At 38.1% G+C, this 16123-nt stretch overlaps 2 protein-coding genes across 4 annotated transcripts in view; one reads left to right on the plus strand and one right to left on the minus strand.

Moving 5' to 3' along the window:
- LOC117318653 (hercynylcysteine sulfoxide lyase-like) overlaps nt 1–2236 on the minus strand; it is a 31417-nt gene extending 29181 nt beyond the window's left edge. Inside the window, exon 1 of the mRNA XM_033873618.1 lies at nt 2096–2236. The gene's annotated coding sequence lies outside the window, so the exon portion shown is untranslated. The remainder of the gene's footprint in view (nt 1–2095) is intronic.
- LOC117318631 (monocarboxylate transporter 12-like) lies at nt 1674–15048 on the plus strand. 3 transcript variants are annotated; one of them, XM_033873596.1, is made up of 9 exons: nt 1674–1968; nt 5374–5588; nt 8593–8921; nt 9628–9744; nt 10408–10551; nt 11449–11722; nt 11840–12483; nt 13355–13583; nt 14597–15048. In XM_033873596.1, the coding sequence occupies exons 3-8, from the start codon at nt 8609–8611 to the stop codon at nt 13513–13515; spliced, it is 1653 nt and encodes a 550-aa protein (XP_033729487.1). In that variant the 5' UTR covers nt 1674–1968; nt 5374–5588; nt 8593–8608; the 3' UTR covers nt 13516–13583; nt 14597–15048. The 3 variants fall into 3 exon arrangements, with proteins under 3 accessions (XP_033729487.1, XP_033729492.1, XP_033729500.1); XM_033873601.1 differs by lacking the exon at nt 5374–5588 and having other exon boundaries at nt 8592–8921; XM_033873609.1 differs by lacking the exons at nt 5374–5588; nt 10408–10551 and having other exon boundaries at nt 1675–1968.
- The last annotated feature ends 1075 nt before the right edge of the window (nt 15049–16123 follow it).

The following is a 16123-nucleotide window of genomic DNA, read 5'->3' on the forward strand; positions in this document are numbered from 1 at the left end:
GTGACGTTTGACATTGTTAGTACCAGTGTGACGGCTGACCTCGTTAGTAGCAGTGTGACGCTTGGCATTGTTAGTACATGTGTGACGTTTGATATTTTTAGTAGCAGTGTAACGTTTGACATTGTTAGTACCAGTGTGACGTTTGACATTGTTAGTACCAGTGTGACGTTTGACATTGTTAGTACCAGTGTGACGGCTGACCTCGTTAGTAGCAGTGTGACGTTTGACATTGTTAGTACATGTGTGACGTTTGACATTGTTAGTAGCAGTGTAACGTTTGACATAGTTAGTACCAGTGTGACGTTTGACATTGTTAGTACATGTGTGACGTTTGACATTGTTAGTACCGGTGTGACGTTTGACATTGTTAGTACATGTGTGACGTTTGACATTGTTAGTAGCAGTGTAACGTTTGACATTGTTAGTACATGTGTGACGTTTGACATTGTTAGTAGCAGTGTGACGTTTGACATTGTTAGTAGCAGTGTGACGTTTGACATTGTTAGTACCAGTGTGACGGTTGACATTGTTATAGTACCAGTGTGACGGTTGACCTCGTTAGTACCAGTGTGACGGTTGACATTGTTATAGTACCAGTGTGACGGTTGACCTCGTTAGTAGCAGTGTGACGTTTGCCATTGTTAGTAGCAGTGTGACGTTTGACATTGTTAGTACCAGTGTGACGTTTGACATTGTTAGTACATGTGTGACGGTTGACATTTTTAGTACATGTGTGACGTTTGACATTGTTAGTAGCAGTGTGACGTTTGACATTGTTAGTACCAGTGTGACGTTTGACATTGTTAGTACATGTGTGACGGTTGACATTGTTAGTACATGTGTGACGGTTGACCTCGTTAGTAGCAGTGTGACGTTTGACATTGTTAGTAGCAGTGTGACGTTTGATATTTTTAGTAGCAGTGTAACGTTTGACATTGTTAGTACCAGTGTAATGTTTGACATTGTTAGTACATGTGTGACGTTTGACATTGTTAGTACATGTGTGACGTTTGACATTGTTAGTACATGTGTGACGTTTGACATTGTTAGTAGCATTGTGACGGTTGGCATTGTAAGTAGCAGTGTGACGTTTGACAATGTTAGTAGCAGTGTGACGGTTGGCATTGTAAGTAGCAGAGTGATGTCCGACATTGATGAAGAAATGTTACTTTTGACATTGTAAGAAGCAGTGTTAAGTTTGACATTGTTAGTAGCAATGTATATTTGAAATTGATTGAAGTAGTATGACGTTTGACATTGTGAAGGGAATGTTATGTTTGATATGGTGAGTAGGAATGGGACGTTTAACATTGCTTGTATCAGTGTGACGCTTGACATTGTTAGTAGCATTGTCATCTTCGACATCGTTAGTAGTAGTTTACTCTCTTTACCATAGGTACAAATGTATAACTGGCTTATTTCAGAGACAGTATCAGGGTATTCATCGTTATCAACGTGCACTCTCGATTTACTCTTAGTAGTATCAATTTAACATTGTTTTCTGTAGTGTATATGCCTTATCTTACAATAAACCTATATATTAGCCTTTCACGTAACACTCGCCCTACACATGTATACGTATGTACATACATGTCCGATACAGAGCTGAATACATTTTCTAATGGTACAGAGGTTCAAGTTTAATAATATTCTGACGACCACTTTTGACGTCCGCAAAGAGAAACAGTCTATTTACGTATCCGAGTTAGCACAGGTCAACACAAATATGGTATCATTTATACATTATGCGTGCGTACGGTGTAAAATAGGCTAAATATGAAAACACGCCGACAGTACAGACCGAGCCAGTGTTTGTGGAGCAAGGGAGTAACTCCATGTTGGAGTTTACGTGATGTGGCAAATTTTATGAAACCTCTCCCATACCAGTCAGTGATGCTGAACAGTTCGGACGTTCCGGCTACACAACTGATTCGTTGACGAAGAAAGGAGGGACAGAGGTCGTTTAAGGTATGTAGTACTGTCGTACGTTTACACAGCTAACAAAATCACCTTATACCATATCGGCGTGTCAAAACGGTACACACATAAGATATCAAATAAATACCTGCTGTATGATCGACTGACATAGATTTACCTGATCACCGACGGAAGCCTACAAGCATAAAGCAAGATTCACCAGTCACAACTGACTCCGCTACGAACTCCCTTCAGGTCACGGAATCGATCACATCATGGTACCGGAACGCACCGAAAGTCTATTGTGAGGGGCGAAACTCTTATCAAGTGTCTTATGTACGTGCGGCCTTAATATAAGTGTATGTGTTTGTACTTTGATATCAATTACCGCTGAAATTTAATAGAGGTTTATAGTCGGTATAATGCTGTCATTACTAGTTCTAATAATCCCATGCTGTTTACTGTACATGCTTGACATGTATCGAATTTCACGTGAAAACTAAAACATTGCTGGCCTGATAGTGTGATGCCGGTACAGCACTGTACTTCTAGGTGTACCGCCTGACCGCGGCTACGATTGTTTAACTGCGAAAGCAACATATGTTAAATGTCACAAAATAATACTTACACAATACACGTGTATATATATAATAATAACTTACAAGCATTCACTCAAAACCCCCTCAAGATATTTCAAGGAAATTTTGTAGAAACCTTAAAATTGCCAAGGGTCAACAAAATTGTGAATTATGGTCTCAAGTTTGGACCATAATACTAAGTGCAATGCAGTTCGATATATACTATATACCATGACCGATAACATCAATCCATCAACGGTAAATCAACTACAATTGGTGATCGATTAAGATGGTACCAGACAGTGGTCATTACACCCCCTATTGTTTGTTACCAGACAGTGGTCATTACACCCCGTATTGTTTGTTACCAGACAGTGGGTCATTACACCTAATATTGTTTGTTACCAGACAGTGGGTCATTACACCCCATATTGTTTGTTACCAGACAGTGGGTCATTACACCCCGTATTGTTTGTTACCAGACAGTGGGTCATTACACCCCATATTGTTTGTTACCAGACAGTGGGTCATTACACCCCGTATTGTTTGTTACCAGACAGTGGGTCATTACACCCCGTATTGTTTGTTACCAGACAGTGGGTCATTACACCCCATATTGTTTGTTACCAGACAGTGGGTCATTACACCCCATATTGTTTGTTACCAGACAGTGGGTTATTACACCCCATATTGTTTGTTACCAGACAGTGGGTCATTACATCCAATTTTGTTTGTTACCAGACAGTGTGTCATTACACCTAATATTGTTTGTTACCAGACAGTGGGTCATTACATCCCATATTGTTTGTTACCAGACAGTGGGTCATTACACCATATTGTTTGTTACCAGACAGTGTGTCATTACACCTAATATTGTTTGTTACCAGACAGTGGATCATTACACCCCATATTGTTTGTTACCAGACAGTGGGTCATTACACCCCGTATTGTTTGTTACCAGACAGTGGGTCATTACACCCCATATTGTTTGTTACCAGACAGTGGGTCATCACACCCCATATTGTTTGTTACCAGACAGTGGGTCATTACACCTAATTTTGATTGTTACCAGACAGTGGGTCATTACACCCCATATTGTTTGTTACCAGACAGTGGGTCATTACACCCCATATTGTTTGTTACCAGACAGTGGGTCATTACACCTAATTTTGTTTGTTACCAGACAGTGGGTCATTACACCCCATATTGTTTGTTACCAGACAGTGGGTCATTACACCCCATATTGTTTGTTACCAGACAGTGGGTCATTACACCCCATATTGTTTGTTACCGGACAGTAGGTCATTACACCCCATATTGTTTGTTACCAGACAGTGGGTCATTACACCCCATATTGTTTGTTACCAGACAGTGGGTCATTACACCCCATATTGTTTGTTACCAGACAGTGGGTCATTACACCCCATATTGTTTGTTACCAGACAGTGGGTCATTACACCTAATTTTGTTTGTTACCAGACAGTGGGTCATTACACCCCATATTGTTTGTTACCAGACAGTGGGTCATTACACCCCATATTGTTTGTTACCAGACAGTGGGTCATTACACCCCATATTGTTTGTTACCGGACAGTAGGTCATTACACCCCATATTGTTTGTTACCAGACAGTGGGTCATCACACCCCATATTGTTTGTTACCAGGCATTGGGACATTACACCTAATATTGTTTGTTACCAGACAGTGGGTCATTACACCCCATATTGTTTGTTACCAGACAGTGGGTCATTACACCCCATATTGTTTGTTACCAGACAGTGGGTCATCACACCCCATATTGTTTGTTACCAGACAGTGGGTCATTACACCCCATATTGTTTGTTACCAGACAATGGGTCATTACACCTCATATTGTTTGTTACCAGACAGTGGGTCATTACACCTAATATTGTTTGTTACCAGACAGTGTGTCATTACACCTAATATTGTTTGTTACCAGACAGTGGATCATTACACCCCATATTGTTTGTTACCAGACAGTGGGTCATTACACCCCGTATTGTTTGTTACCAGACAGTCGGTCATTACACCCCATATTGTTTGTTACCAGACAGTGGGTCATTACACCCCATATTGTTTGTTACCAGACAGTGGGTCATTACACCTAATTTTGTTTGTTACCAGACAGTGGGTCATTACACCCCATATTGTTTGTTACCAGACAGTGGGTCATTACACCCCATATTGTTTGTTACCAGACAGTGGGTCATTACATCTAATTTTGTTTGTTACCAGACAGTGGGTCATCACACCCCATATTGTTTGTTACCAGACAATGGGTCATTACATCTAATTTTGTTTGTTACCAGACAGTGGGTCATTACACTCCATATTGTTTGTTACCAGACAGTGGGTTATTACATCTAATTTTGTTTGTTACCAGACAGTGGGTCATTACACCCCATATTGTTTGTTACCAGACAGTGGGTCATTACACCCCATATTGTTTGTTACCAGACAGTGGGTCATTACACACCATATTGTTTGTTACCAGACAGTGAGTCATTACACCCCATATTGTTTGTTACCAGACAGTGGGTCATTACACCCCATATTGTTTGTTACCAGACAGTGGGTCATTACAACTTATTTTGTTTGTTACCAGACAGTGGGTCATCACACCCCATATTGTTTGTTACCAGACAGTGGGTCATTACATCTAATTTTGTTTGGTACCAGACAGTGGGTCATTATATCTTATTTTGTTTGTTATTAGACAGTGAGTCATTACACCCCGTATTGTTTGTTACCAGACAGTGGGTCATTACACCCCATATTGTTTGTTACCAGACAATGGGTCATTACATCTTATTTTGTTTGTTATTAGACAATGGTTATCACACCTAATTGTTTGTAGGTCAGCTTACAAACAGACAACAGTCCGGGAAGGAACAGTAGAGATCCGGTAGATGACAGCACTGTACCGGATTTCGAGTCTTATGTCAAATCCGACAAACATGACCGCAGTATCCGAGCTTTTATTTTTTGTATTGTTTAGGACAATGTAAATAGCCATATAACGTTTTTGTGTAAACTCGATAACACATCAGGAGCGTTCGGGTTACAACAACGGTAAGTGGCGTGATACAGATTTACTACATTTTTGCCAGTGATATGTATATGTTATATTATACGGACAATCATTCAATATCCTCTTTGTATTATGAGTGTAACTGCTATTTCTTATTTGTTATTATGTTTTTGTTTATTTGGTATTATTTGTTTATTATTATTGCTTTGTAATCATTTATTTGTTTATTTGATGTTATTAATTTGTTTATTTGATAAAACCTGGTGAGACTGTTTGGTGAATCGGGTTGAGTTCAGCTCTTATGAAAATATCAAATTATCTACTTGAATTGTTACAAGTAAAGCTATTTTGTGTTGATCATCGACACGATTATTTCATTAAAAGTAAACAGTAAAGTTTACTGTTGATCTCTTATCAGTCAGTGTAACTTTTTTCCACTGTTGGCCTCAGTATTGTGTAGGGAAATAGTCCTCTCAAGATGGCGGATCAGAAATATCACTGAAGGTGCATTAAGTAGGTTAACACTTCAGCTAAGATATCACGTAATATGTATAAGTACACTCTGGGCGAGCATTAACAAATTGGTGTATTGACGTCACAGGAAGCGATATCGTCATACTTTTGAGGTATTCACTTGCTAGAACGAATACCCTACCTACATTGCTTTCCGGCAGGGTAAGAAATCAGTGCCACTACAGATGATGTAAAAAATATATAAACAAATTTGTAGATTGAATGTAAGTGTGTAGCTTGTATACACGGTAGCTAAATCCGTTATGTAGCTTAGCAACGTAGAATTGTGATTATTGCTCCAGAAATCGACAGAAATGGAATTGCCCAATTTAATTAAATTCAAACTTTATTTATAGTAGGTACATTTTATAACATATCAACATTATCTCTAAAGAGCTATTAAAACCGAATAATATACATGTACATTGTAATATCTGTGACCAAAGTGAGACTGAGAATTAATTTCACTTTCTATTTACATGTCCTCGACACTCAGAATTAAGGAGGAAATCGATTAACACACATCTGTGATTAATGAACTCTACATAAAACTAGAAGGAACAATTTGTGTGTATATAATCTACAGTGATATATAATGATTGGAAACATAAAGAAATCAATGCGCAACCAGTATGTGAACACACATAGAGATGTAACCATTCCTCTTACAGAAATGGCAATCAAGTGTCATCAATCAAACAAGCTGAACCAAGCTTTCAACGACACGAAAACTGATTCTGTTATTCTGATAATTGTATGTTCTGATAATTGTATAAGCCATCTGTTATTCTGATTATTGTATAAGCCATCTGTTATTCTGATTATTGTATAAGCCATCTGTTATTCTGATAATTGTATAAGCCATCTGTTATTCTGATTATTGTATGTTCTGATTATTGTATAAGCCATCTTTTATTCTGATAATTGTATAAGCCATCTGTTATTCTGATTATTATATAAGCCATCTGTTATTCTGATTATTGTATAAGCCATCTGTTATTCTGATAATTGTATGTTCTGATTATTGTATAAGCCATCTGTTATTCTGATTATTGTATAAGCCATCTTTTATTCTGATTATTGTATAAGCCATCTGTTATTCTGATAATTGTATAAGCCATCTGTTATTCTGATTATTGTATAAGCCATCTGTTATTCTGATTATTGTATAAGCCATCTGTTATTCTGATTATTGTATGTACTGAATATTGTATAAGCCATCTGTTATTCTGATAATTGTATAAGCCATCTGTCATTCTGATAATTGTATGTTCTGAATATTGTATAAGCCATCTGTTATTCTGATAATTGTATAAGCCATCTGTTATTCTGATTATTGTATGTTCTGAATATTGTATAAGCCATCTGTTATTCTGATAATTGTATGTTCTGATTATTGTATAAGCCATCTGTTATTCTGATTATTGTATAAGTCATCTGTTATTCTGATTATTGTATAAGCCATCTGTTATTCTGATAATTGTATGTTCTGATTATTGTATAAGCCATCTTTTATTCTGATTCTTGTATAAGCCATCTGTTATTCTGATTATTATATAAGCCATCTGTTATTCTGATTATTGTATAAGCCATCTGTTATTCTGATTATTGTATGTTCTGATTATTGTATAAGCCATCTTTTATTCTGATAATTGTATAAGCCATCTGTTATTCTGATAATTGTATAAACCATCTGTTATTCTGATTATTGTATAAGCCATCTGTCATTCTGATTATTGTATAAGCCATCTGTTATTCTGATAATTGTATAAGCCATCTGTCATTCTGATAATTGTATAAACCATCTGTTATTCTGATTATTGTATAAGCCATCTGTTATTCTGATAATTGTATAAGCCATCTGTTATTCTGATAATTGTATAAGCCATCTGTTATTCTGATTATTGTATAAGCCATCTGTTATTCTGATAATTGTATGTTCTGATTATTGTATAAGCCATCTTTCATTCTGATAATTGTATAAACCATCTGTTATTCTGATTATTGTATAAGACATCTTTCATTCTGATAATTGTATAAGCCATCTGTTATTCTGATTATTGTATAAGCCATCTGTTATTCTGATAATTGTATGTTCTGATTATTGTATAAGCCATCTTTCATTCTGATAATTGTATAAGCCATCTGTTATTCTGATTATTGTATAAGCCATCTGTTATTCTGATTATTGTATGAGCCATCTGTTATTCTGATTATTGTATAAGCCATCTGTTATTCTGATAATTGTATAAGCCATCTGTTATTCTGATAATTGTATAAGCCATCTTTCATTCTGATAATTGTATAAGCTAAACCATCTGTTATTCTGATTATTGTATGAGCCATCTGTTTTCAAAGTTTTAGTTTGACTAAATATAAATAATTTAAGAGAATTGAAAAGATTAGGAAACATACATTATAGAGGCAAACAGATAGCAAGGCATCATTGTAATAATGAATTGTAAATATGATATCTTACACGTGGCCTGTTTGATATTTTAATCTTGTTTAATTACATTGATGTTTTAACAGTGTGGAGTTACATTCAATGGAAAATGATGGAGACGTTAAGGTCTCTCAAGGACGCGACCCGGACAAGTCTCAAGGACGCGACCCGGGCAAGTCTCAAGGACGCGACCCGGACAAGTCTCAAGGACGCGACCCGGACCAGTATTCTCCCGTTGCGAAGTCCGGGGGCACGGACGAGGAAGGAAGTGCTGATCACCTAACACAACTCCTGGAGGTCCCTAGGGAAGGCCGACCACCTTCCGAGGGAAGTACCGAAGAGGAGGAGCTAGTCCCGGACGGGGGCTGGGGATGGTGGTGTGTGATAGGTTGTGCCCTTGCTCATTTCGTCACTAGTGAGTATTGTGGTGTGGGATATCCCCTGTTGTAGATATTCTGTAAGCATCTTTGTACGGTTCGTTGACGTAGAGCACTGGGTACGTGTTGACAATATATGTCCCAGATTCTGATCCCTGAATCACTTTTTTTTTATTCTGGGTCATAATAACGTGTCGAGCCCCTACGGTAGCGTTGACTGAGTAACTCCTAACAATCTTAGAGGATCTTATGATAATTAGCCAGAGTCCTTTAGCTAGGTGAAGTAGGTCCGAGTGTGAGAACATTTTACATGTAACTACTATAGTAGATTCAGATTTTATTTCTCTCTTTCAGACATACTACAGTATGAGATCTGTTTTAATAAGACCCACTTACTGACGATCTATAAATAGATCTATAAATAGATCGACTGTAAACTGTACTTCTGTACTGTTGTCCTAATGGTCTGTCATAACAAAAATTCTACACATGATAAATGTGATAAGGTTCTGGTTATACAATGTAAGTTTCTAAGATCACGTGCCAAATATGTCTAATGTATACATAAACACGATTTGATACTAGTTAGCGGAATGAGTTCTGAGTTGACTTCGTTATCTCCCTCACGACCTTGCAGATCTAGTCGGATAAAAGCATGTATAATTCGATATAATTAGAAACTATACAATGTATTAATGTAAAACATGGATTCCCGACTTGGACACATTCCCTTTCTTTGTTTAGGTGGACTGGAGAGGTCTGGCGGCGTAATTCTTCTCGAACTCCAAGAAAGGTTTGGTTCGGGAGCAGCATCCACAGCTTGGGTTATCTCCCTTAGCGCAACGCTTCGCCTTTTGTTTGGTACGTACTTCGTACCGTGGAGTCCTCGTCTATATCATAATCATGTACAGTCCTATAATATTTGTACATATACGTCCATACAGCCATATACTATAATCATGTACTAGTTAACCATTTTATGAATATTTGTTCATAAGACGCTCATACAGCCACTGTTTGCTACCGAAAATGTTATAACTATTACGGTAGACAGAATTCACGGATTCAATAAATCCTACACTGAAATAACATTGATCTGGGACTCTATTTATCACACACTCATACATTGTTAATTAATTTTCTATTAAACAGACGAATCTCAAAAGACAACCGTGTGGCGGCATTCATAATACACATGTACAGTGTATAATGACGTTCCAATCTAAATATCAGCCGTAAAGCACAGGGACTTGGAACGAACACCCATCCATGGTCTATACATACAAGTATCGATACTATAGTACATATATAGACCGGGGTTGGGAAATCGTGCTAAGTCCCTGTTATGTGAAGCGTGATTTAGCCATTTTTTGGATTTGATTAAACATGAGATGACAACGTATGTGTGTTACAGTGACAATGTATGTGTGTTACAGTGACAATGTATGTGTGTTACAGTGACAATGTATGTGTGTTACAGTGATAATGTATGTGTGTTACAGTGACAATGTATGTGTGTTACAGGCCCGGTAGCTAGCATCCTTAGTAACAAATACAGCTGTCGGTCCGTGGTGATTGTAGGAGGTCTGTTGGTGTCTATCGGTGTGTTTGTTAGCGGATTCGGACCGAGCATCGCCTTTCTATACTGCAGCTATGGACTTTTCTGTGGTAAGGAAGCATCATGTGACTTTATGTTTTGTATTTTACACGTAATCTCGCAGAGAAGCATTTTTGTGCGTGGACAAATAAACAAGATGTTGAATATTTATTGCAAATATAGTATCATCATCACTATTCTCACAATGTGAGCTGAACAACGACATTATAACTCGATAGAACACGGGGAAATACGAACAAAACAAAAACGTATTTGTATGAAGACCCTTGAAAAAGTACAAGGACCACGTGTTCGAGAAGGGTAAGCGTCATTATCGGGGTTACGTCACACTATCAAAATTAGAATTAAGGTGATGACAACAGAACCACAGGCACATCAACAAACATAGCTGACTGACTTCCTATCGCACAAGGAAATAAAACATCTCCATATGGGACCATGATGGCGACCGTAACACTTCCCCGTGGTGTTCATCAATCTGTATCTCTCGAAACTTTGTGTTATTAATATTTCCTTCAGTGGTCGACATCTGACGCGGAAATCATGATGACGAGAACCCTGGAATATCGAATCGACTAGGAAGTTTAAACACTATGGTTAGTCAAAGCAGGAAGGTTACTGTCTAGAAATGGAAAATCAAAATTTAGGGAATTCAATACAAGCTCTCACTGCTGGTTACTTTATAAGTAAAGATCGGGTTGAGTAGCTGATGCTGAAGAGTCTGTCGTACCCTTGATTTCTATCTAGATCTACAGTGTCACGTGCGATCGACATGGTCAATAAAGTCTATTATTTTTATTTAATGATCACACGTCATCAATAAGCCTAACGTGAAAATGATGAACTAGGTCTCTGTTTTCTCCGTACTTAAATGACCTTAGCTGTTGATAGAACTTTAAACAAATAAAACCAAAACTTGCGCATTCTTGAATTCATTCATTGTATAGGTTTGGGCAAGTCCCTGGCCTACACCCCGGGGTTGGTGATCGTTGGTCAGTATTTTAAGAAGAAACGTGGCCTGGCCGTAGGTCTGGCGACAGCTGGTGGAGGGGTAGGGACCCTCTTTTTACCTCCTGCGATTAATCGTCTGTTCAAAGAATTGCGATTCACGGGCTCCATGATGATTCTGTCCGGACTCTCTCTACAGCTTTGTGTAGCTGGCGCCTTGTACATGCCACTCAGCAAATACCGCGCACTGTGTCTGCGCATGACTACAGACTCGTAAGTAAAGCACGTGTTTCCATATTTTGATACTTAAATATCTTCCCTTATTTGCTGCACAAAAATATTTAGAAAAATTGTAGCTGTTTAACTGTCAGCCATTTATTGTTATTTCAGAAATACCACAAAGGGAGTGAGTTCCCATAGCGACGAAGAACTGAACTCTAACCCAGTCCTAAAAAGTGTACCCGAAAAACCGAAGTTTTCTATGATGGGAATTATAAAATGTACATTATGTTCTCATAAAAGTACTGTTAAACACTCTCATCAACATACTAAGAAAAAGCTCATTGACTGTAGTCTTCTAAGAAATCCGACTTTCACTGCCTTGTGTGTTGCAGTGTTGTTTTTAGCTCTTGCCTTTAATTCCGTTCTTGTGTTTATTCCATCACTTGCCTCTGCGATCGGCCTGACGGGTCTTCAGGGAGCGTACGTCCTGTCCATAGCTGGTATTTTCGATACGGTTGGTCGCCTGGCGTCTGGTGTCGTGCTGGACATGGAACGGGTGAAGAGGTTCCGCATGTTGGTATATAACAGTGCGTTGTTCCTGTTGTCCACACTGACCTTCGCACTGGCATATGTTACCACGTTAACCGAGTTGTCGGCTGTCGCAGCAATGTATGGACTACTTATTGGTACTTATTCGTCTCAGAAATCTGTGATACTCGCTGACATTTTAGGGCCTGGTGCCTTGACGAGCTCTTTCGGGATCCTGATATGTTTCCAGGGATTTGGTACTCTTATTGGCCCCCCGTTTACAGGTGAGTTTCCTGGGAACGCCGAGAGCGATTCCGGCAGAAGGAATCGAACTTACATTTTATGAAAACGTACATAACACATATAAATGTTTGTGATAGTAGGCTGCCTGTGTATGTAAGACATATGGGTGTTAATACTCTATACTTCTATACCACGCTTTGATACACTAGTTATTGTCACACCACAACAGTTTATAAGACATGTTAACATTCACAGATGTCTCTCGTGAAAACATGTTGATATTCACAGATGTTTTTCACGGAGACATGTTGACGTTCACACATGTCTGTCAAGAAAATATGTTGACGTTCAAATATGTCTGTCATGAAAACATGTTGACATTCACAGATGTCTCTCACGAAGACATGTTGACGTTCATGGATGTATTTCACGAAGACATGTTAACGTTCAACTGATGGACACTTTTGTAGTGTCATCATACTGGAATGTCACACCAGGACACATTAGCACGGCACCAGAAATAGACAATTTCAATTTTCAATTTTTTATTTACCTTTAGGCCATACAACCCATCAGTATAAATACATGTATAGCAACAAAACAATAAACATAACACGGATGTGTCGTAATTATTAATTATACACATGTAATAGCGGTGGCCCTAGTGACCGATTCAACCCTAAATATTAAAGCCACACAGGTGGTCTGAACTAGTGGTCCAAAAGGGCCGTTCATAATTAATAATTTGGAGAGAAAAAAACGAAAAAAAAAAACCCCAGTAAAACATAAGAAATTAAAATAATTAGGTTACCTAACTGACAAAGAATTGTATAATTTATGTAACATCCTACTTTCTACAACTAATGCTCTGTTCTTTCATCAGCGTTTTACAGTCGTTTTGATTATTTGCAGGCTTCCTGAAAGACAATTTGGACTCCTTTGCTGTGGGGTTTTATGTATCAGCTGCTATCAACTTTCTTGGTGCTCTGATTCTACTTACTGGAAATGTCTACCAATACAGAAAAAACAGCAGAAAATCGGAAACAGAAGATTTGGAAATGGACCCAGTCTAATGGGTGTTTACGAGGAGAGTGGTTTGGGGGCACGATTCTGATTAACCAGAGCTTGTTATACTGCTGAGGTTAATATTACTATTGTGTTAGACGTGACTAAATATATAATTGGAATATACTGGTTATCTTATTAAGATAAATGAACTTGAATTTCAAGTATTAATACTGTCGGTTTTCTGTGTAGAGTTATCGTTTTTGCTGTCGATATAAATGCTATCTAGGTGGCGGCGTCAGTTAGGATGGCATAGCTATATATATATATATGTCATACGATTACAATTTGTATTTATATTGGCAACACAGACAGCCATTGGGTAGTTATATTTGCATTCAAGAGATGTTTAGTTACCCGAGAAGAACTGACCTAATCTAATCCCATCTTGTCTGTCTCGTCGCCGTGCGTCCGTAAAAATTGACATTTGCAAAAAGGACCATATTGACTGAAATTTTAACATCTTATCCTCTTATGACCCGTACATGGTAGAATCAGATACTCTTCCAAGCTGTAAATGTCTTAAGGTGCTTTACCGAAATTGTGAATTCCGTGATCCTGGGGTATTACGTTATTGTTGCGGAGAGGGTAAACTTTACTAAAGATTATATTAGTACAATGTATAGCAAACTCACTTTTTTGACCAACGTTGTTTAATTTCCATTGGAATGAATTCAGACCTGGTCAGAATTATCAGTAGGGGATGACAGTTTGATGGGGTTCACATATCGGACCAGACTGACCCCCAGTGGTTCGACTACGGGGCTTTGAAAAAATATTCTTCTCAACACCCAGATAGGATAAAATAATCTTTCTATATGGAAAGTTGTTCAGTTACTTTACTGTCATTGCGAATTTCATAACTTTGGGGTACACTTTGTTTTTGTTTTTTGTTTATATGTTTTAGTTAAAGTGGTTTTGTTGTTTTTTTTGACAATTTAAATGCTATTTTGTGAATGTTTTAAAGACAAAATAGTACAGTGTATCTGTATTTTTATAAGAACTCATGAGACCTAAATGTCAATGGACCACTTGTTTAAAGCTGATCTTGTATTAGGTTTTAACGCCTTTTGTATATATTTTTTACAGGAAGAGCTGTCCAAAATACTAACCATTTAAATGTCTAACCGGACGTGACGTAGATCATTATCGACAACGCCATATCTACAGTCCAGTACAATGTAACGTAGAGCTATTGTCTATGAATACAGTAATTTCCTAACACCGGTGTATAGCCCACGCGATGCAAAATAATGTATTTAAAATCTTTGGTAAAATCAGTTTTAGATAACCCGCACTGGTAGATAGCCTGCGGGTATTACGACGATTAAATTCACATTTATTTTATGTCCTTGAACAAAACGGACGCTGTATCAGCAGCAGTGAAGACTACACAATTTTCTTTTTCGTCTTTTTTTTTATATGTATTACATTTCCGTAAAAACACAAATCATCGATAGTACATTCCGGTAGAATCCCGCAAAAGAAATCCCCAGATGTAAAATACAAACTTTTTGCAGTAAAGATGATTTAATACAGATCGTTTGAAGATTTTCTTTGTTTGTTTACAAAACGTGCGTTTTGTGTACAATAAATGTATGTGTTGTTATTGTTCTACATAATGCAATGGAACACGATGTAGGACCGATGACAATGTCATTTAAAATAACGGTTACCTATCTCTTCCAGATGATAATACCACATGGATAATAAAAAATAAATACAATGAAAGCCCTTAGTTTGTCCTGGTACTATTAACCAAACATCATCCTTAGAAATTTAATATCAGCCGCGGAAACCAAACATCATCTCTAGAAACCTAATGTCAGCCCTGGGAACCCAACATCATCTCTAGAAACCTAATATCAGCCGCGAAAACCAAACATCATCTCTAGAAACCTAATATCAGCCCTGGGAACCCAACATCATCTCTAGAAACCTAATGTCAGCCATGGGAACCCAACATCATCTCTAGAAACCTAATGTCGGCCATGGGAACCCAACATCATCACTAAAAACCTAATGTCGGCCATGGGAACCCAACATCATCACTAAAAACCTAATGTCGGCCATGGGAACCCAACATCAGCTCTAGAAACCTAATGTCAGCCGTGGAAACCCAACATTATCCCTAGAAACCTTGTGTCAGCCATGGGAACCCAACATCATCTCTAGAAACCTAATGTCAGCCGTGGAAACCCAACATTATCCCTAGAAACCTTGTGTCAGCCATGGGAACCCAACATCATCTCTAGAAACCTAATGTCAGTCGCGGAAACCAAACATCATCTCTAGAAACCTAATGTCAGCCCTGGGAACCCAACATCATCTCTAGAAACCTAATGTCGGCCATGGGAACCCAACATCATCACTAAAAACCTAATGTCGGCCATGGGAACCCAACATCATCACTAAAAACCTAATGTCGGCCATGGGAACCCAACATCATCACTAAAAACCTAATGTCAGCCATGGGAACCCAACATCAGCTCTAGAAACCTAATGTCAGCCGTGGAAACCCAACATTATCCCTAGAAACCTTGTGTCAGCCATGGGAACCCAACATCATCTCTAGCAACCTAATGTCAGCCGTGGAAACCCAACATTATCCCTAGA

The sequence above is a fragment of the Pecten maximus genome, chromosome 2 (assembly GCF_902652985.1).
Source record: "Pecten maximus chromosome 2, xPecMax1.1, whole genome shotgun sequence".
NCBI lineage: Eukaryota > Metazoa > Mollusca > Bivalvia > Pectinida > Pectinidae > Pecten > Pecten maximus.